Below are 21,877 nucleotides of genomic sequence, written 5' to 3' on the forward strand. Positions count from 1 at the left end.
TGTTCCAAAAATCATGGGTCTTACAAACATGTTCCTGAGCGAACTTTAGTCGACATATTTGGTTTTTTTTACTAATAAATGGTTTCTTACGAGCAACTCGACCATTAAAATCATGTTCGCGGAGTACGCGGCGGATAGTTTCAGCACTACATGATTTTCCTAATTCCTGATGAACATCCACAACCAATTTTGGAGCTGATAGTTTGGGGTTTACCTTGATTTTTCGAACAATATAGCGCTCTTCGGAAGCACTAAAAATTTTGTTTGGCGCACTTCTGCCTTTACTTTCCACTCGATTTTCATGTAAATATCGCTCAATGATGTGCTGTACAGTGGAGGCACTAAGGTTCACAATTTCACCAATTTGTCGAACCGATTTACCGTTTTTAAATTTGTTTATGACCAGTTCACGCTGCTCAATTGTTGTACGACGACCCATTTTTATATAAACGCACTTGCTGTCTCCATGGTTTATTATAACACACTAAAAAATATTTAAAACTAATCATAAACGACGCCAATATGCATGGCAAAATAAAATACAGTTATGCGGTGCGACAAGCTGGCGCCTCGTGATGGAAAAATATCTGTATCAAATAAGCTGTGACCTGAAATTTAGCAGTAATTTTAATTTTATGTACATATAGTTGAAAATAAAATATTTTTTAAATAAATGAAGTACATTATATATATGAAATTCTTTACTCTAAAATATAGCGTTTAAATTTTTTCAATATTCCTTTCAGTTTAAAAAATATTGGGATTCGAAATTTATATCGACTGCTGTATCAAATAAGCTGTGATCCACTGTACATATTTGTATCATACATACATACATATGGATATGTAAATCGGAAAAGTTTGCTTTGCTGACATTGAGTATTAGCGGACTGTGCACCTCGGTACTTCCGATACATTGAATCCAAAGCGTTTTAACGCTCATCAACTTTTCATGGCATTTCACAGCTTAACGCGCTCGTATAATGGGCTCATAGACGGTGATCATTTGTTGTGCTAACAATGTCCATAATGTTTTCATGGAATTTCATCTCAATTGAATTTAATTATTTCACGCCTCACGATCGTTGTGTTTTAGTTGCCGACATCGTCTAGCCGCTAAATACATATATGTAGTGAGAATTATTAGGCTTATTTACATTTTTCTTATAATGGACTACTATACACAAAAAAGCTTAAATACAAAAGCAAAAATAAACAAGTAAGGAAGGGCTAAGTTCGGGACATTTTATACTCTTGCAACTTGCAAGAATCAAAGCCTGGGAAGTTCCTTCAGGTGCTGGCAAAACTTTTTGTTAAAAAATGTTTCGAAAGGATTTAACATTCAATTCGAAGAAGTCGTAAATAAATTACATTACATTACCGTAGTCACCCGGATGTTCGGGGTAGCCCCGGTAGGGGCTTGAACAGTTTTTGTTCGACTTAGACAATTTTTGGTCATAAGGTGGCACACTTCAGAGACACTATTTGTGTAAAGTTTTATCCGAATATATTAATTGCTGCTTTATTTGTATACTGGCATCTGAAAGAATCAGATGGAATTTAAAATTGTGTTATATGGGCAGTAGGCGTAGTTGTGGTCCGATGTCTTCTATTTTCGCACTGTAACATAAAAATAATTGAAGAATATTGTGTATCGAATTTGGTTGAAATCGGTTTAAGCAGGTCTTCTCATATGTTATTTCACCTAAAAGTGGGCGGTACTACGCCCAACATCCAATTTTGATACCGGCTCTTGTGCCATACTGGGTGTAAAATTTAATGCCTCTTATGCAATTAGTTATTGATTAATCACACTTTGAGTAGTTTTCAACCATACCATTATTTGGGGAGTGGGCGGGGTTATCATTCGATTTCACCTATTTTTGCACTATCGTTAAAAGAGTTGAAACTGATTTTTATCGGTCAGTTTGTATGGCAGCTATATGCTATAGTACTCCTGATCTGAATGATTTCTTCGGAGATTGCATCGTTGCCTTAGGAAAAAAGCCAAAACTAATTTTGGTAACGATACCTCGTTAAATGAAAAAGTTTTCCATACAAGCACTTGTTTCCGATCGTTCAGATTGTATAGCTAAATCGATTCAACTCGTCATACTGATCATTATGTAATATTATATATATCATGAGTTAGTGAGTGAGTCTGCGAACTTTCCTTCTGGGTGTTATGAACTTCGTGCCAAACTTAATATACCCTGTCCAGGGTATAAACATAACTAAACTGAACAGTTACCTCAAAAATATTGTTTGTTTGGAGAATGCGCTACTTGACATCGAAGGTGTGAATTTGTATGTATATGTATAAGCCACTGACGAATGGGTGTGGGTTGTTGATTGAAAATATGTGTGAAACGCTTTTGCCGTCATTACACAAGCGAAAACAGAATATTTAATTACACTGGGAAACCGTATTTCTGTTTTATGAAGTGTCTTACCCGATTTGGACACGCTGATTCAAAATTTGTAGTCAGTTTTTCTCTAACAGTTCTAGTTTTCGAAATATGAATATATATTACATTTTTAGCCAAAAATACTACAATTTTAGAATTAAAATATATATTACTCTTACTTAACATGAAAAAAACTTTCTTTTATGTGCTTTGCTTGCATGAGTAGAAAAATTAGTCTTGTTTTGAATGCTCCAGTGGTAATCAGCCATCACATTTGCATTCTAACGACCTTGGTATCGCTCTTGAGAATATCCTGATGAAATCATTATGCTTGTTCTTCGCATAAATTTTATGTGAAGCGGTCTAAATGGCTGAAGAGGAAGGATCTTGATGCTCATGTTACATCCTAGTCTCTGGAAGAGCAACATGAGCTACTCAATGTTTTGAATGTAGTTTGGAGACTTTTTATTTCTTAAGAAATTTTGCGTAATGCAAATAAGTTAAATCCATGCATATTTCTCCTTACCTGTCATACAATCAGTACAATGAGGACCGTCAAAAATACCAGCTTTAATTTTTTCTGTGCTCAATTTCGCAAATATTTTACTTATATATTTAAAACATTTTCCATCTTTGTTTTGAACTTTTACAAACTGTTTTATCAGACGTAACTTAATATGATGAGAAGGTAATATAATGCGGTCTCTGGCTCTACTATATATAGACCCAAAAGAAAATTTACCATTTTAAGATCGACGCATGTCAGCCAGTTATGTTCTATGTTATTTATTTTCAAAGTAGTCCATAAAACAAAAAAATTTAATTTTGCTTACCAGTGTTATCAATTATCATTATAATTAAATGTATGAGACTTTTCGGACAGATTTATTAGGCCTAGGTTTGTAGAAATGTATTTAAATGTTTCATAGGTCAAGCTTCTCATCTTTTCTTTCACTCTTGGTTTGACCATTAAGGAAAAGGAAAACGCAAAATATATATAAAAATATCTAATATCTAGATAACCCATTACTGATCAAAACAAATAAAATGTCATAAACTCATCATCATATTTTTCAAATATACTTCGTACTACAGCATAAGATGTACCTGTATGTTTGTACATAATTACCTACAAATTATAGCCATAGATTCCATATTTCTTTGTATGAGTATAGTTGAGTATGTCAAACAATCTGTTATTTTGCTAACATACCTTCAACATGAAAAGTTAAATATCATGATGTATTTGTATTACTACTCAAAAATACTTATGTGTGAATATATTTCTAATAAATTTATTTGTAATCACGAATTAGATGTACAAGTATGGTTGAAATATGTATGCCCATATGTATGTATAGTACAAATTTCAATCACATGTTGCCGGGTTAATTAATGCAAAAGCCTAACGCATTAGCTGTGTGCACTTTTTGGGACCTCAAAAATTCGGAATTCATAAAAATGGAATTGACAAAAAATCAAAAAATCATCTGGGATACCAGACCACCACCATGTCAACGCAGAGGCGTACCAGAGAAGGTAAACGAAGGGATCGTTTATTTTCCATGTAAATTTGCTTAAAATATTTGTACAATAAACTGGCAAATTAAATTAGAGTGAACAATATTTGGGTGGAGGGAAGGAACTTTACATATGTATACATCTAAGATGGTTGAAAATTTGCACGGAATAATAGCGCGTTTCAAATTATAATTACATTTGCATCCAAACTTTAAGCCTTCAAGAAAATCGTGCCTTACCATTCTCCTTTGGCTACGACCTTGTATTACTTTTATACCTTACATACTATGGTCCTATGTACCTGTGCAGTTAGTCCTCCGGGTAAATTTATACGTCGAACAGTCTGAGGTGAGTACCTCTTGCCATTACGATTAAAAATGCGCATTATTAATTAGCTGTTATAATTGCATTTAAAGAGCCATTAATATTTATAGAATTCATAATAAATAATGAGGATGTGAATTCGGTTTTGTATTCTTGCACAGCGATGACAATAAACGCAACAAGCACAAGGGGCCCCGATGGTCCGATTGGAAAATTTACTGCCCATGCCAACACATCATTATGGATATTTTGGTCGGTTTCAATGTTTGCTGTGTTCTTATGTGTGGCATACATAAAATACACACAAAAATGTTCTGGTTTGACAAATTTCTTTTAAACGTAGAACGTACGCATGCGTATTCAAACATACCATACACACATATGTAGATGCCCTCGCGACACTGTACCAAAGATAATTTTTTTCAGTTTATATACGTACAACCGTTTTGTTCACTTAGTGGTTAAAAAATACAATAAAATCATAAATAAAGAAACCATATTATATCCCAAAAATTCGGATTGTTCAGATTTATTGGCCCCAAGATCAAAAATTGTTCGGTTGGAGAAACAAAAAATTTCACTCCCTGAGATTTCGAATTACGATATAAGAAAGTGTTTTTTATAACTTTACTTATTAAGCGAAGATATCATAGCTTTTTTAATGAGGGAAATAAGCGAGGTACATATACCTAAAAATTAGATAAACTATCTATTCAGAACTTACGGATATAATGATCTCCTACCTCAAATTTAAGTTTTTAATGAATTTTTTAATGGAAACGGTTGTATCAAGAAATGGCGAAAGCAGTTTTAAGAATTTCATAAAGTCCAAATAGATGTTATACTGACTCGCGTCGTACCCCTTTCATTAAACATGTAAAATTTACAATTCAGCAATTAAAATGTTTAAGGCTCTCTAATGCCCGCTTTTGTTTCGACTTTCCTTACTTATATAAGTAGTATAAGCTTTCATTCACTTAGTTCTTTTATAATATTTTTCAGATTGTCCCATGAAACTTTGCTTCAACCAATGATTGTATAATTGTCGTCACCGCATAGCAAAGAAATATAATTGCAGTTAATTGCCGATGAATATATGGAATTTTCAAACTATTTAACTTATATTAAATGCCAGGAAGAATTTCATCTTATAAAAATGCGCTTTGCAATTGACTAACCAGACACATACTCGTGTGTACGTCTTTATGCAAAAGAGAATGCAGTTTTAACAAATGAAAGCATTCTACATAATTATATAACGAGTTTGTCAATAATTATAGAACGACTAATGAATTTTTTTTATTTGAGATACATTGGGCCGTCGACGATTATATGCAGTACACTATACAAGTAGTGTTCGTTTAGAAACTTTCTGTTAATGAACTCCCACTGTTGCGTGCTCAAAAAAATTCGACAACAAAAACAACTGTGTTATCAGATGGTACCTGTTTCCCACTAAATAACATAAGTAGCTTGAAGTAGGTATACCTAAGTTAACGCATATACCTAAGTTAACGCATCTAACTACAAATTCAACTTATATTCTTATTGAATCCTTGCTGATAATTAGATGCGGTAGCTTACGTAAGCTATAGAGTTTATTGCCTAGTGGCATGAACATTATCTTCAATTTCGTTGTAAAACATAGGTAAATAGATCTAGCTTATATTTAATGTAGTGTACATACATTTTTATTATCTTACAATATGTTACACAGAGTTCACCTAAGGAACATGTGTAACACCTGGTATGGCTGATGAAGTGGTATAACTAAGCCGCACAGTGTGTGACACAGCCAACTTTTGAGTCCCCTATCCTATTAATTACTAATTTATTTCAATCAAATTTGGTAACATTATCTTAACATCTTCATCGCACAGTTTAAAACGGGCGTATTCAACCTACAACCACGCGTACCTTCCATGTATCTAACTCAAATTTTCATTCCATCTGATTCTTTTAGTCTTCATTCTATAAATCAAACAGCAATTAAGATATCAGAGTAAATTATTGTTTAAATATTGCCTTTAAAATGTGGCTTCTATCTGCTCAAAATCGGACCATAACTTTTGAGGGCCCTTTCACTGAGTATCGGTCAACATGTGTGATATCTTATCTAATTCACAGAGTATCTGCTCCTGGTATAAAAATTGATAAAGTCGGGTCAATAACTTCCATATCTCCAATATACACAATATAGTGATTTTTGACTTTGTGGTTGAATTTATACCGTTTACATTAGTCGATATGTTCAAAATTTTGTTGAAATTAAGAAATTAATATTTATATGTACATGGTTCATTAACCCAAATCTGGTTTAGCGCTAAAGGAGAATGAAATCTATTTAAACTTTTAGTGTAGCACCCTCATTGACATATTGTCATTCAGTAATAGCACTAATACGAAGTGACTTGTGTGAGTTAGGTTGATTTTAATACATATATGTAAATATCTCGGATATATGTGTAAATCCAAGTCTATGATCTATAGTAATTTTTAATATGATGCCAAATGAGATATAATCTAAAGCAACATTTTTATACTCTCTCAACATGTTGCAATAGAGTATAATACAAGTAGTTTTCGTCAGGTGAAGGATTGTGAGTAACTTCTAAAATTAATCGAGGTAGATATTGAGTTAACGTCCTTCCGTCTGTTCGTCTGTCCGTCTGTAGGTGCAAGCCATAACTAAGTAATAAGTAAAGAAGGGCTAAGTTCGGATGTAACCGAACATTTTATACTCTCGCAAAGTCAAATGGTATACTCGTTTTAAATTTCGGTACCGATATATTCGGTAAAAAGTCAACTATAGGCACTGGGTCCATTTAATCAGTACCTAGGGGCTTCAACAATTTGGTTCAATTTAGAGAATTTTTGTTGACAAGGTGGCATAGTTTAAACCCATTATTCACGCAAAGTTTTACCCCGATATAATCATTGTTGCTTGATTTGCATACTGGAAAGTGAAAAAATCAGATGGAATTTAAAATGATGTTATATGGGAAGTAGGCGTGGTTGTAATCCGATTTCGCCCATTTTCGTACTATAACATAGAAATATGAGAAGAATATTATGTACCGAATTTGGTTGAAATCGGCTAAGCAGATCCCAAGATATGGGTTTTCACCTAAAAGTGGGCGGTGCCACGCCCTATACTTAATTTTGAGCATGGTTCCTATAAAATCATCTTATACCATCCCAGAGATAAAATTTAATGTCTCTGGCTTGTTTAGTGCTTGATCTGATCCTGTATACCAAATAAGAGCCTTGTATCTAGTTGTGGAGCTTAGTTATGGCAATTTATTTATTTTTGATTAATGGCGTTTTGTGGGCGTGGCAGTGGTCCGATTATCTGCAATATCAACCGTCTTACGGTACCAAGAAACATGTGTACCAAGTTTCATAAAGATATCTCAATTTTTACTCAAGTTACGGCTTGCACGGACGGACGGACAGACAGTCACCCGGATTTCAACTCCTCTCTTCATCCTGATCATTTATATATACATGGCCCTATATCTAACTCGATTAGTTTTAGGTGATACAAACAACTGTTAGGGGAACAAAACTATTATAGTCTGTAGCAACAAGCGAGAGTATAAAAAGGCAGTAACTCACTAAATAAATAAGGTAACTCACTAAATTATCGCAGGAAATATTCAACCAATTTCACCTAAATTTGGTTCATAGCGTTATCCCGAGGCTAAGACCTAATCATCTAATAGTGAACCGCAAGTAGCCAACGGAGCACCAACCTGTTGCCATTCTTTATCTAGTATCGCCGCTTTACGACCGAAGTGGATAGTCACCACTCACTTATGTCTGGAAGACGCTGCAATGGTTTAGAAATCAAGGTGCGATTGGTCTGATATGTACATATGTATGTAAGGTAATCACCTTGGCAGCCCAGCAATCAGTCATGGAACTTCAGGCTTCCGAAAATCTTCTCGTCAGCAGGTCATACACCTAAATTTGCCTGCATACCATACGTATGTAAATAAAAACCTACTTCACTTCAGCACCCGAAAATCATCGATCATTTTGCCCATAGGACATAGGTACTTAAAAAATATATACACAGATCATTATGTAGCAGCTAAGCAATGCGTATTTCAAACGTACTATTACCGGCCGAAATGTCAGTGTGAAGCTCATCATGAACTTCGTCAACCACTCATTTTGGTTTATGACGGTTTTATTATACTAAATGCACTGCTTCGAACACCGTGCCACTAACTACACCGACAGACAGTCATGCATTTGATGCTGTATCCATTCTTTGCCCTCTAGATCTTTATCAATCAATTTGGTCGGAGGCGCCTGGAATTTAACTTATCACTGTAAATCTTTTTGCCTAAATGCAAGCAGTTATTTATACATATGACTACATACATATGCATATATGGTATACAAATTAAAAGCAGCAGCAGCCACAGCAGCTACCCTTTAGAGAAAAAATTTGGAAATTAGTTAGAGCTTCTGAGTTATGTAAATAAAAGAAATTTTTGACTTTTAGTGAGACCACACTTACTTTATGTTACATTATACTCAATTAATCACTCCTTCTTAAATACCTTGAAACTAAGTAGAACATACTGTTGGTGAAGAGTTAATGATTTGGGCTAGTATGAAGATGTTTCCTTACTACGATACTTATGTTATCGTTGATTTCGATTTCGGCAAAGCTTTTGTACATAATATATAGTTATGTTTATGTTTCATACTTATATATAAGTAGGTACCTATGAATATAGTTATATGGGGTATATTAAGTTTGCCACGATGTTTGCCACCCAAAAGGAAACGTATAAGACCCTGTAAAATATATACATAAATGATCAGCAAGATGAGCTGAGTTGATTTAGAGATGTCCCTCTTTCTGTCTGTATATACTTATGTGAACTAATCTCTCAGTTTTTGAGATATCGATCTGATCGGTCGAAATCGCCGATATCGGACTACTATAGCATATAGCTGTCATACAAACTTAACGATCGGAATCAAGTGCTTGTATGGAAAACTTTATCATTTGACAAAATACCTTTACGAAATTTGATATATATTATTTCCCAAAGCAACGATGCAATCTCCCAGGAAACTGTCACATCACTATAGCCAATCTTGTATGAAAATCTTTTGTATTGTATTGTATTTTCTAAGACAACGCTACAATATTTGAACTATCTTAATCGGACTACTATATTATATAGCTGTCATACAAACTGAACCAACAAAATCCAGTTCTTGTATAGAAACTTCGTTATTTTTGAAGGGTATTCCAACTTCGGTGCAACCGAAGTTAACGTCTTTTCTTGCTTTTTTGTGCTTATGCACGTAAAAAAAAGAAGACATGGATTGCTCAGAAAAAGAGAGCTTCCAGCTCTTTGCTAAATATTAAAAAAAAAGTATCAAAAACATCGATAACTACAAAACGGGATGAACCTGGCGAATTTCACCATTTGTCCAAATTTTTTAGACGTTATTCGCAAAAGTTTTTTGAATATATATATGCGCCATTTCAGAGCGAGTCGGCACCGGAAAACGTTTCTAAACTGTTTTCTCGCACTGATCACTTTTGAGCTCGGCTTAGGTCAGCGTATGAAAATGTACGTATACAGTTTTGAAGCTTATTTCTCGCATTCGTCAGATTTGCGCTCAGCTCGGCTGTCAGCGTCCACTCTGCAGGCACCCTAAATCTGCGCAGCCTATATATGGAATGTACAAAAGGCAAAAAAGGAAAGTCGTGTCAAGCGTTGGGAACTGAACGATGCAATAACAAATATCTAATTTATCTACAAGATTGCGACATTGTGTCGTTCATTTATTTTTAAATAAAAATATATAAAATTGGGCTCTTCACTATACTTTTCTCATCTTGACTAAAATTGTCACATCCAAGTGAACATATGTAATTTACTTCAGTTAAAAATGTGAGTAAAGTTACTTGAGTATCTATCAAAAATCTCGGCCTACAGCGAGTGTGCACAGGTAAGAAGCGCTTTTGTACTGGGAGCAATATAAAGAACCTCCGAAGAACGAATATGCTTCATAAAATTAAAAACTAATTTTAAAGTTATAAAAAGTTCTTTTAAGTTTATAAGTCGATCTCTCATTAATAAATTATGTAGTCTTCAAGATAACTTGTTATTAAAAATATATAACTATAAAATAAGGCGTAAACTCACCGGAATGAATGCTCAGGCTCACCTGCAAAATGGGTCAAATGCGGGCGTTTTAAATTATTCTCATTAACCATTTTTTGGGTTTAGTGTAAAAAGTTTATGTGTTAATTCTTATTTTAACTATTGGTTCAACAAATAATTTATTATATGCATGAGTTCTTTTATCCTTATTATTTATCGTTTAGGTTTGGTACGCGCTTAAATCATTAGGTGTGCACACTTGACCCGAACGAAATAAGGTGTACTTAGGTTCTTTTAGTTAATTTCTTCAGCATATATATGTATTCTAAAGAAATGAGCATGTTATAATGATGTGATTTCGAAGTAAGCTTTTGATTTTTTTTATATATATAATATATATGTATGTATATTCATTTATGTATGTACATATGTACGCTGAACTCTCCTGGGTTGGTAAACTGATTTTAGAAGGAGTATTTCATGACTGCAGACAAATTGCGAGTCAAGAAAGTATAAATGCCATTTATATTCATATTTTAATTTCAGGCTTGAACTCAATTTCAATGGTCTGTAAAACCTCAATTCCCAGTGTTTTGGTTAAAAACTTAATTTGACGTACGATCGGGATCACGTGTCACGACATATGCTCTTTGGCGCCACTGTTCCAAATATTACGTTCAGATTTTCTCCCAGAAATGATCAAAGTAATAAACTCGCCCCTCAATAAATCGGATTCGTTGAGCATCCGAGATGAGGCTGCTAAAAGTATTTTTTGAGACGCCCTGTTAGAATTGTGACGCTTCGTATCAGGTTTTCAGCTCAATTGTCCAACGTACAACGTGGGTGGACGTAATCTACGAAAACTAAAAAATTTATTGCAATTATGTCGCCGTCTGGAGCGTTAGGTGCTGGACACAACAATTCGCATACACACATGTGTAAGTACACACACACATACCTCTATAGATATATTGGTATATCAACAAAAAAAATTGCATCATAAAATGGGAACAAGCAAACAGTGGCCGTTCATGATCCTTAGACATAAGAAGAAAAGAACGTACGACAAGTGGCATTATGTCCTCATTTGACCCTTTAGTGATTTTTTTCCTTTGCATGGCATATTGCGGTAATGTCGTTAAGTGTGAATTTTGGGAAGGCGGTGTCTTTTAATATTTACTTAGCCCATAGCTTAACAGTGTTCTACCTGTCACAGAAATTCTCATATATGTACGTAGGTACTTATAAAAGTGTACATACATATATGAGGGGTTTGTGTGTACATAAGCAAGTGTGTCGCCACTAGTAATAAAATTAAGAGAATAAAATCAGGCTGATCACAAACATCCGCCGATACAAGGGCAAAGGCTTACTCATATATATGTACAATGTGTCGTCAAGTGGCATGGATGTTAACCATGGATCTGCCCACAGTCGGTTCGCTATTGTTTATCGTCGTCGAACCAGCCGATATGTTGTGCACCGGTGGCGCCACAGTGCAGCATTATTGCGCAGTCAGAACAAACCCGCAGGACTCGTAAAATACTTCAATCGATGTACATACATGTGTCGAACTTGGTGGACTTATGGCTTGTTTGTCTCTTATCTCTCGTTGCGGATCTCCCTTTTATGTGGTAAAGACACTATTGTCGCCTGAGGTCCTATGCACAGAAGCTGTGACATGTGTTTCTTTACGATAAGAATGTACCTACACTTAATGCAAAGTAATTTGTTAAGCAGCTTCCGTTTGATCACATTTTGCACGAACTTTTCTACAAGAACTTTTTGGCGCTGAACATCGTTAATATGAGGTGGTGCCTGGTTGTTGTTACTTAAACTATTGTGACACTTAACAGAAAGCGTAAACTTTTATAATTTTATAATATTAACCATGAACTTATCCGCTTCGCTGGGAAAAAATCTGTTTTTTGGTGAAAAAACAGAAATTGCGGGTAATAATTCGGCTCGGACCTTATCTATCAAAACACTATTTTCGCAGACAAAAATTGCTTTTTATATGTTTATGTACATATACATATAGTAAACAGGACTGTTCCAATTTCAATTCCTCCATGTTTTTTAATCAAATTTCGTATATGTTTGCAGAAAATGTCTGCATTATCTTACAAATAATTTTCCGATTGTCTAAACCCGGTCAATAACAATTATAACAACAGCTACTGTACTAGTATAATTGAACACGTTATACTTGTACTCTCGCAATTTACAAAAATTATGCGAAAATATTTTCAGGTATTGCAAAACTCAATATTAGACAAGAAAAACCTTTAGTCCCCCTCACAAATGCAAAAGATTTCTAACAAAAACTTGAATATGATCGCTCAGTTTGTATGGCAGCTATATGCTATAGCAATCCGATTTGAACAATTTTTCCGGAGATTGCATCATGATCTCAGACAATAACTCGTGCTAACTCTAGTGAAGATATCTCGTCAAATGTAAAAGTTTTCCATACAATCCCTTGATTTAGATCGTTCAGTTTGTATAGCAGCTATATGCTATAGAGCTCCGATATCGACAGTTCCAATGTCGGATGACAAATGATCAACTTCTTGGAAAAAAAGTACGTGTGAAAAATTTCAGATCGATATCTGAAAAACTTATATATACATACAGACGGACAGACGGTCATAGCTAAATCTACTCAGCTTGTCATATTGTTCATTTATATGAATACTTTATAGGATCTCTGACGCCTCCTTTTGGGTGATGCAAGAATCGTGGCAAACTTAATATACCCTGTGTGGGTATAAAACTGTATAATAAGTAAAAATCGAGAACGAACCAAAACGCGCCCAAGCAAAAAAGCTGTCAAAAATTAGCCAAACATTCAAAATGCTAGGCTAACACAAGTATACTTATAGTATACGAGAGCTGAGATAATTCATGGACTCATTTCACAAATTTTCGGCATTATGCTATGTATATAGAGTATATTCAGTAGTTCGGAAGTTTGAAATTTGTATATTAATTATATGGGAGCTCGATTTTATCGATTTTGAGCACAAGGATATACTGTGATTAGAAGGAGTTTATCTCTGATATATGCGATATAAAGTCAACCGAAAGTTCGCCTATCTTTATTTAGGTACACGGAGGTTAGGGGCAGTATTGCCCGATTTCACCCATTTTTGACATAAGGGCCATAAGTTTTATTACAAGGGCCATAAGCCGTTACAGAGCAGGCCGTTACAGAAATGAAACTAAGATCATTTTTTTAATAAAGTTAATTTTATTTAATAATGCATATTCGTACATTAAATGGGCGAAATAAAAATTAATTCGAAATGATCATCTTTTGCTTTCACACAACCCTAAAACGATTCGGCCATTGATCAATAGCAGCACGCATTGTTTTTATTGGTATTGACGTTGCGGCTCGAACCAAATATTTTTGAGTCTCTTCAGAACTCAGAAATCGAGTTCAAACGAAAAAACCTATGAAGTCGTATTCAATCCTGATTTAGGACAACCTCAATAGTTTACTCAAGCGAAACTAAATGACTTAGTGAGAGACTTGGGCCTGTCGAAGGATGGTGCACAAATCTTAGGATCTGTTGGATTCAGGAACCACATTTTCGTGGTATAGGCATCATGAAAAAGAGTAATAATATCCCTGAATTAGTCATGAAACTGGGAGCTGACAATTATGATTCTACATCATGGAGATTATATTGATTCTTCTAAGAGAAGTTTAAAGGGTGTCTTGTTCCACAGGGGTAATACTTATCAGAAAGAATAGTATGGGAACTGGAGCTGTTGCTAAATAAAAGAAAGCATAGCAAATATTGTTGGCAAATCTGTGGAGACCTCAAAATAATATATATGCTTTTGGGTCAGCTGTCTGGATTCACAAAGTATCCATGTTTTTTGTGCGAGTGAGACAGTCTAGCCCCAAATTTACATTACGTTAAAAGAGAATCAGGCCAATCAGAGTAAGACTTGTACCAGGACAAAAAAAAAAGTGCTGCGTGATGCATTAGTTAACCCAAAATTAGTTCTTTTGCCTCCCATTAACATGAATTTAGAATTGATGAAGCAGTTTGTCGAAGATTTAAATAAACAAGGTAACTGCTTTAAAGACCTGCGCCACAAAATTTCCTGCAATTTCTGAAGCTGAACTTAAAGAAGAAATATTTGTAAGCCCTTAAATTCGAAGTAATCCAGGATGAATCTGAAGCAGGGAGTTCTTTCGTAGAAGTAAGATGCAATATGAGCGTCAAGCTTCATTTTCTTGCTTCCCAAATTGACTCTTTTCCCGAAAATCTTAGAGCTGTTAGCGAGGAACTGGAAGAGAGGTTCCATCACGATATAAAAGAGATTATTAGCGCATATTAGCGCATAGTGGACTTTATGCACATATTGCCAAATGTCGGATTAAGTATTACTTATTTTACTCGTTTCCCTATGTCTTATTTCCCCAACATAATGATTCTTCTTCTCTTTGGTTGACTTTACAGAATTTATATTAAATATATGTAATGCCTAATTAAATCTTTATGCGTTTCTTAAAAAAATATAACTATAAATAACAAGAACTTTATAGCGTTCCTAAGACCCAATCGAATTAGTATAACCGGCATTGTAAACACCTTAACCGACTTATTTTAAAGATTTCTACATATTTACATATGTTTGTACATACATACATATGTATGTATTAATATAAAAATACTAACACAAGGGTTAGTAGTATTACAGTCTTGTTTGCCCGCCCTCGTATGTACCTATACATCATGTTGAAAATATGCATGTATTATAATACCATATACATACATATGTATGTGAAATATTCTAATGTTAATGGGTTTATTTTTATGTGACTACAAATTATTCTTACGATGGAATAATAAAGTCACAAATACGTATACATATGTATATTGTTAATCTGCATTTTTACCGATGGTAGGCACTGAACGCAGATGCAGCTAATGCTGAGGAAAAGTTGCACAAATAATTGTGGATACAAATTGGAAACGACTGTCTAGAAGATCCCAATTACGAAGTCAAAGCGACTAGGTATTGAAAACGTCGCCTTAGATCAATTTCCCTACTTATATACATACATATTTACATATGTAAGTATATACAAACATGCGTCAAAATAAATGAAGTGTTAACACAGCAACAACAATGGTTCAATGGGAGGAGTCATGAAACGCAAGAGCACATTTCAATTGAGTAAATAAGAGGAAAATACAATATTTGTTCTTGACAATTTTCCAAAATGGAGATCGGCGTCGTATCTTGTTTTTACTATAAATGTAATAAACGCACGAGTCCAAAGACCAATCAGGCGTTGCTTTACATATACATGTAACTCAAAACTGCTAGAGAGAAAAGAAAAAGGAAAGAGAAATCGACAACTTTGAGCAGCATAGAGAGGCGATCGCCAGTCAACCGTACGTACAAAAACAGGTTGCAGCTTGTGTGACGGCATAGTGTGAAATGAGCATGTGTTAATGTTAGTTCGAAGATCAGTTCGGAAATTTTTAGCCGACGAAGACAGAATTGCTATTAGCAGTAGTTAGTTTCCAAGTGAACGTGCTCGTATTAATAATAAAACGCTTAAGCTAAGGAGTTGTATGGAAATATGTACTTTAAAATTTAAGCAGTGACTGTATGTGGCCAAATAACAAGAATTAATAAATAATTAAATAGTGCTAGTTAATAGAACCACAAAAATACAACAGTGAAAATGCTAAGCATGACTGAGTTCGTGGATATGAGAATGCAACAGCAGATCGCGCATGAATTATATAGACAGCAAATTATGCAGCGTATTCCGGGTAAGGTTTTAGCTATTTTCGGCAAAAAATTTACCGTCGGCGTTTATTTTTTGTAAATCATTGTGGTGGCAACAACTAATTATCTAATTACGGACTTGCTATTACTTTACAGATCCATTTCCACCTATGCTCCCTTTTCATATGCCCCATCACATAATAGTTCCCCAACGCCCGGCATTGCCTGGTGTAAAAGCAAAATTGGAAAACAACGAACTGTGGAAGCAGTTTCATAGAATCGGTACGGAAATGATCATTACAAAGAGCGGAAGGTAAATGTACAGAAATTCGAATTCCCAAACTGTGTTATTACATACATACATATGTATTTATATACTATATACTACATACCAGAGCAGATAATTGTGCAAACATAAATAAAATATGAATATAAATGAATTCAGCGCTGTGAAACGTGTTGATAGCGACTATGTAAGATGCTACTCACGGCGGTTATGGGTTTTTATAATAAATTAATTCATAATACATATAATAATATTTAAATCGAGAGTAGGGTGTTCTGTTTCAAGAGTTGAACATGTGTACAATTTGCAGCTATTGAAGTGTTTTTGTATGAATGTTCCATTTACAAATCTTACAATTCTCAACGATTAACACGCGTAAAAATCTCAACGGGAGGTAATTTCCGAAAGCAACGATGATACAGTCCAAAGGCAAAATATTCAGGCCTTTATTTAAGTAACTACATACATTATGCTCAAAGATATTACAAAGAATGAGGGTAGGAGAGTAACTAGTGTGGCGCCAATGTGATCATGAAATTACATACAACCGTCACATTTGTTGGTCACTGAATAGGCAGAAGCCACGGACGGCACTTTGTTCTTTTAACCTTTTCATTATTCTTGTTGTTGTTACATGCTCTTAACAGAATTGTCTTCTGATTGTGATTAAAAGTAAAAATATGTACCTATACACAGATAAGATAGACAGGTCAGATAAATGACCAGTAGTAAGTTAGATTAAACGATACATGTTTATGCATACAAATCTAGATGGATATTGGCCAAAATTAAAAAACCCCTCTAATGAAAACAGCTGTTGGATTTTCTGACTTCTGAGACGATCATTTCCATACACGCATACACATATGTATATAGATCAATATTGGTTGCTAATTACAGAATGGCATAGGTGACCGTCAAGTTCAAAACCAATGTTGATCCTCTTTACCACATCATTAGTTTAGTCGTAAAGCATCGAGCGCAACACGTTCAAACCAATTAATCATGTTCTGTTTGTTTTGGTAACAAACCATTATGATCAGGGGCATTGCGCATCAGTTAACTATGCATAAACATCAATATACTGATATATATATATATATATAGCTAAGAATGTGCTTTTTTCCATACATACTAAAAACCTACAAACGTTCAAAGGAATATGGGAGTTTATGTGGTAATGCTTTGCTTCTTCTTTGCTGCGTCGTCGCTGTTCTTAAAATTGAAATCAATTTTCACGGCGCCAATTCGTTATACTCCCTGCTGTTCTACTTTATGACGGAAGGGCCTTTCCCATTGTGGTTTTAAATTTTGATCTTTTATTTTTATTTTCATGGAAGGTTTGTTTTTGTTGTCAGGTAGTCTGCCTTCTGCCATGCCATAATTACACACTTGTTAACCGGCGCGAACCAATCATCTATATTTAGCGCAGTTGTGAGGCCGTCGTTTGGAAATAAAACCACAAATCACATAAACTACGCCTACATTTTGTGGCCCATTCGAGTGATGATAGTTTCATTTGATATATTGATTTGCTACCTTTTTTAGTACAAAACATACATACATATGTATCTACATATGGTTATTAACAATGTTTATGTATGAATAGTATATAATTTGTGATTGTGTTTTCTCTATTCCGATATTGAGTATCGATCAATCTTCATCATATATAATACTGTGCTGTATTACAGGCGAATGTTTCCATCAATGCGTGTTTCAGTCTCTGGTCTCGAAAACGAAGCAAATTATTGTGTTTTGCTCGAAATGGTTCCCATTGGTGATTGTCGGTTTAAGTTTTCTGGATCGCATTGGATACCTGCTGGCGGAGCTGAGCCTCAGAGCCCCCAGCGAATGTTTCTGCATCCTGACAGCCCAGCCACAGGTACTCATTGGCAATCCCAAGCCATTATTTTTAACAAAGTTAAACTCACCAATAATACACTGGACAACAATGGACATGTGAGTGTTTTGCGATTTCTATTACTTAAAAAAAATCTTGAAATTCTTTTTTAACATCTTCAGATTGTGCTCACCAGTATGCATAAGTATCAACCTCGATTCCACATCATCCGTACCTCAGACTTAACCCAGCTCCCTTGGTCTCCGCAGCAGGCTTTTGTTTTTCCAGAAACAGAATTCGTTGCAGTTACTGCTTACCAGGTTCGTATCTTTTATGTTTTATTTCAAAAGTCTAGATACATATACGAGTATATTTGTATGTATATAGGAGACATATATTTTAGCTCCAGGAAACGGGTTGAAAAAGAATCGGTCCGAAGAGTCGCTTTTCTTGTATTAAAAATAACACAAATTACTTAATTAGCAATTTCTAGGACTAACTGAGGTGGTAAAAATTTTGCTGTCTAATGTAAATATATGTCTGAGCTCTTAAAATTTGATTAAAATCATTAAACTTACAAATGCGGACTTTTCGCAATTGCCGTACCTTAATTAAAATAATAGAAAATACCTCGGATGAGCACATTTTGAAAAAGTTTGCACTAAATAAATTCATCCAAACATTTTTGTCATGATTTTTAGTTGTTTTTTAATATAATAGTAAATTTGAAATACAAAGCATGACGCAACCAACATCTTAGAAATGCGTATTTTAATATCTACATATAAATTAAACAAAGTAAATTTAATACATACTATATGTAAATACAAATCAATTATACTCGTACCTATGTCTGTAATTTTCGCAAAATAATTAAACAACATGTTTTAAAATTTATTTGCACTTTTAGAATGATCGAATTACAAAGTTAAAGATTGATAATAATCCTTTTGCCAAAGGATTTCGTGAAACGGGCCAGTCACGTTGCAAGCGCAAGCTGAGCACCTTGAATCCCGACGAAGAGGATATAGGGGAAAATCCATCCAGTCCCTGTAAAAATTCGTTTGCGTGTAGCGAAGATGATCGTATCAGCGTTAGCAGTGGACGGATGGAGTTAGGATCAATAAAACGCTGCCGTTCGTTCGACTCTTACGATGATGATATTTACGTAAACTCGACCAGTTCACGTAGCTTTGATAGTATATCGCCGCCCCAATATGATGAAACAATGTACTCGGCAATGGCAATGTACCACAGGGAACCTATACAGTATCAATCCTTAAATAGTCCGACCATAGGTATTTCCGCCGCTACATATTTAGCAGATGCAGCCAAGATCAATCCACCTATCTCCTCAACAACGGATGAAATGGAACCGTTGTTAATTCATCTGCCACAAAAATTAAATTTACAGATGCACTTGCCGTATTCGCGATTGCCACATCCACATCTTCCACCCATTACCAATATTACGCCGGAAGTTACAGTATTAAGAAATCCTACTGCGATGACGCATATAATTGAAGAACAAACTGCAGACAACGCAGCAATATTATCCGAAGCCACCAGAACACATAACGAAGAAAAAGTAGAGCCGAAACAAACGAAGCGCAATAACTTTAGCATATCTGCGATTTTAGCATTCTAATAATTTCGTTTTTTATCAATTATGTTCCAAGGTCTTCTAGCCTAAGAAGCATATAATTTGGGTATTCACATATTTAAATTTGTACATACATACATATGTATTAAATAACAAAAATTAGTATATGTTAAAAAAATTTTGGAAGAAATCCTTGTTATTTTTGGTGCTCACTTGTGAGCAATGTCAAAGTGTAAATAGGATCATGTGTCAGAGCATGATCTGTATCGCAATTAAATCATAAATAATTTAATTTTTCGTCAATCTTTTATTATTACCGAACCATCTTTCTCCGATTTTGGAGGGGGATTCGCCACTGCATATCTTGTTCACCTGGAAGTTTTTTTGCATATATTCTCTCTTTAAAAATACTTCTTGAAGCGCCTCAATTACCAATTTAAATTCCTTCTTTTTATACTCTTGTAACATGTTGCTACATAGTATAATAGTTTTGGTCACCCAAAGGTTGTTTGTATCACCTAAAACTAATCGAGATAGATATGGCGTTATGTATATATAAATGATCAGGATGACGAGACGAGTTGAATTCCGAGTGACTGTCTTTCTGTTCGTCTGTACAAGCGAAAACTTGAGTAAAAATTAAAAAGTAAGATATTTTAATGAAACTTGGTATGCGCATTCATTGAAAAAAAAGGACGAGTTCGTATGGGCGAATCGGACCACTGCCAAGTCCATAAAAGGCCATTAAACGAAAACCTTTAAAAGTGCCATAACTAAGCTCTAAATAAAGATATAAAACTGTAATTTGGCACAGGGGATCGCAGTAGCAAAGTGCACCTGTGGGCTAAAAATATTAGGAAAATAAGCGTGACCCGCCCTCAAAGAGATTTAATGTATATATGTCCTAAGCCATTCAAACTATTATAACCGAATTCGCTCAGGAGAAATCTATTAATCATCAATCATCATCATCTATTAATGACAATGTAACAATTGATGACAGTCCGGCCCATATAACGATTCTATTAAAAACTACTAAAGATCCGGTATCAAATTTGGACGAATCCATATCTCGGTACCTACTCAACTGATTTCAACCAAATTCGGTATGTAATATTATCCTTACAAGTACATTATAGTACAGTGTAAAAATAGGTGAAATCATACAAAAAAACCACGCCAACTTCCCATATAAACAATTTTAAGTTCCATACGATTCTTTCACTTTCCAATTTTCAAATCAAAAACCAATCGATGTATCTTTGCACAAATAGCGCCCTCAAGGTATTTCATCTTACGTCCAAAAATTATCAGAATCGGACCATAACTTTTCAAGAACCCAGACGCCATATAACTGATATTCAGGATTTTGAAACGTCCCGCTGACTTTACTCTATATATATATATATATATATGTATATATTAACATATATAACATATTTACATATAAAATTGCATGAAAATAAGATCTCAAGTATACCTGAGCAATGAGAAAAATTAATGCAATCTGCCCTTCCATTTCTCTCTCCGCAATACATTATATATAATGATTTTCGACTTTCCATCTAACTTTAAACCGGAAGGAACAAATTTTGTAAAAAATTATGTAAGTTACCACTGAATATGAAAAATCGATCTAGACTTATATCTAAACCTCATATCCCTAATATAATGAATTCCGATCCTTTGGTCGAAGTTTTTAAATCAACTCAATATATTAGATTTAGCAAAGTCTTCGGTTGAGTTTATATCACATTTTTCATTTAAGTATGAATTTAATACAATATTCGTTGACGCGAGCTAAAATATAGTAATAAAACTAAGGGATTAATAAGATACCAAAATTGATTGTAATCCATTCACGTTTTCGTCAAACAATGAAGTTGAATCCTTTGGTTACAATTTTTAATAATATTAACACCTGAAGATATTTAGCCGGATTTGATCCTTTGCAAGAAGCCTAGGCCTTCCTTACTTGTAAAA

The 21,877-nt window shown here is 34.5% G+C and overlaps 1 protein-coding gene across 1 annotated transcript; it reads left to right on the forward strand.

Annotated features, from left to right (window-relative positions):
- Positions 1 to 15,850: 15,850 nt before the first annotated feature.
- Positions 15,851 to 20,186, forward strand: LOC106619544 (T-box-containing protein TBX6L). The gene is made up of 5 exons (XM_014237676.3): positions 15,851 to 16,206; positions 16,319 to 16,475; positions 18,143 to 18,410; positions 18,474 to 18,611; positions 19,202 to 20,186. The coding sequence occupies exons 1-5, from the start codon at positions 16,116 to 16,118 to the stop codon at positions 19,937 to 19,939; spliced, it is 1,392 nt and encodes a 463-aa protein (XP_014093151.1). The 5' UTR covers positions 15,851 to 16,115; the 3' UTR covers positions 19,940 to 20,186.
- Positions 20,187 to 21,877: the final 1,691 nt, after the last annotated feature.

The sequence above is a fragment of the Bactrocera oleae genome, chromosome 6 (assembly GCF_042242935.1).
Source record: "Bactrocera oleae isolate idBacOlea1 chromosome 6, idBacOlea1, whole genome shotgun sequence".
Taxonomy (NCBI): Eukaryota; Metazoa; Arthropoda; class Insecta; order Diptera; family Tephritidae; genus Bactrocera; species Bactrocera oleae.

Coding starts and splice junctions, on each gene's coding strand:
- LOC106619544 (XM_014237676.3), top strand. CDS start 16,116: ATGCTAAGCATGACTGAGTTCGTGGATATGAGAATGCAACAGCAGATC. Junction 16,476..18,142: donor ATCATTACAAAGAGCGGAAG/GTAAATGTACAG, acceptor GCTGTATTACAG/GCGAATGTTTCCATCAATGC. Junction 18,612..19,201: donor TTGCAGTTACTGCTTACCAG/GTTCGTATCTTT, acceptor TTGCACTTTTAG/AATGATCGAATTACAAAGTT.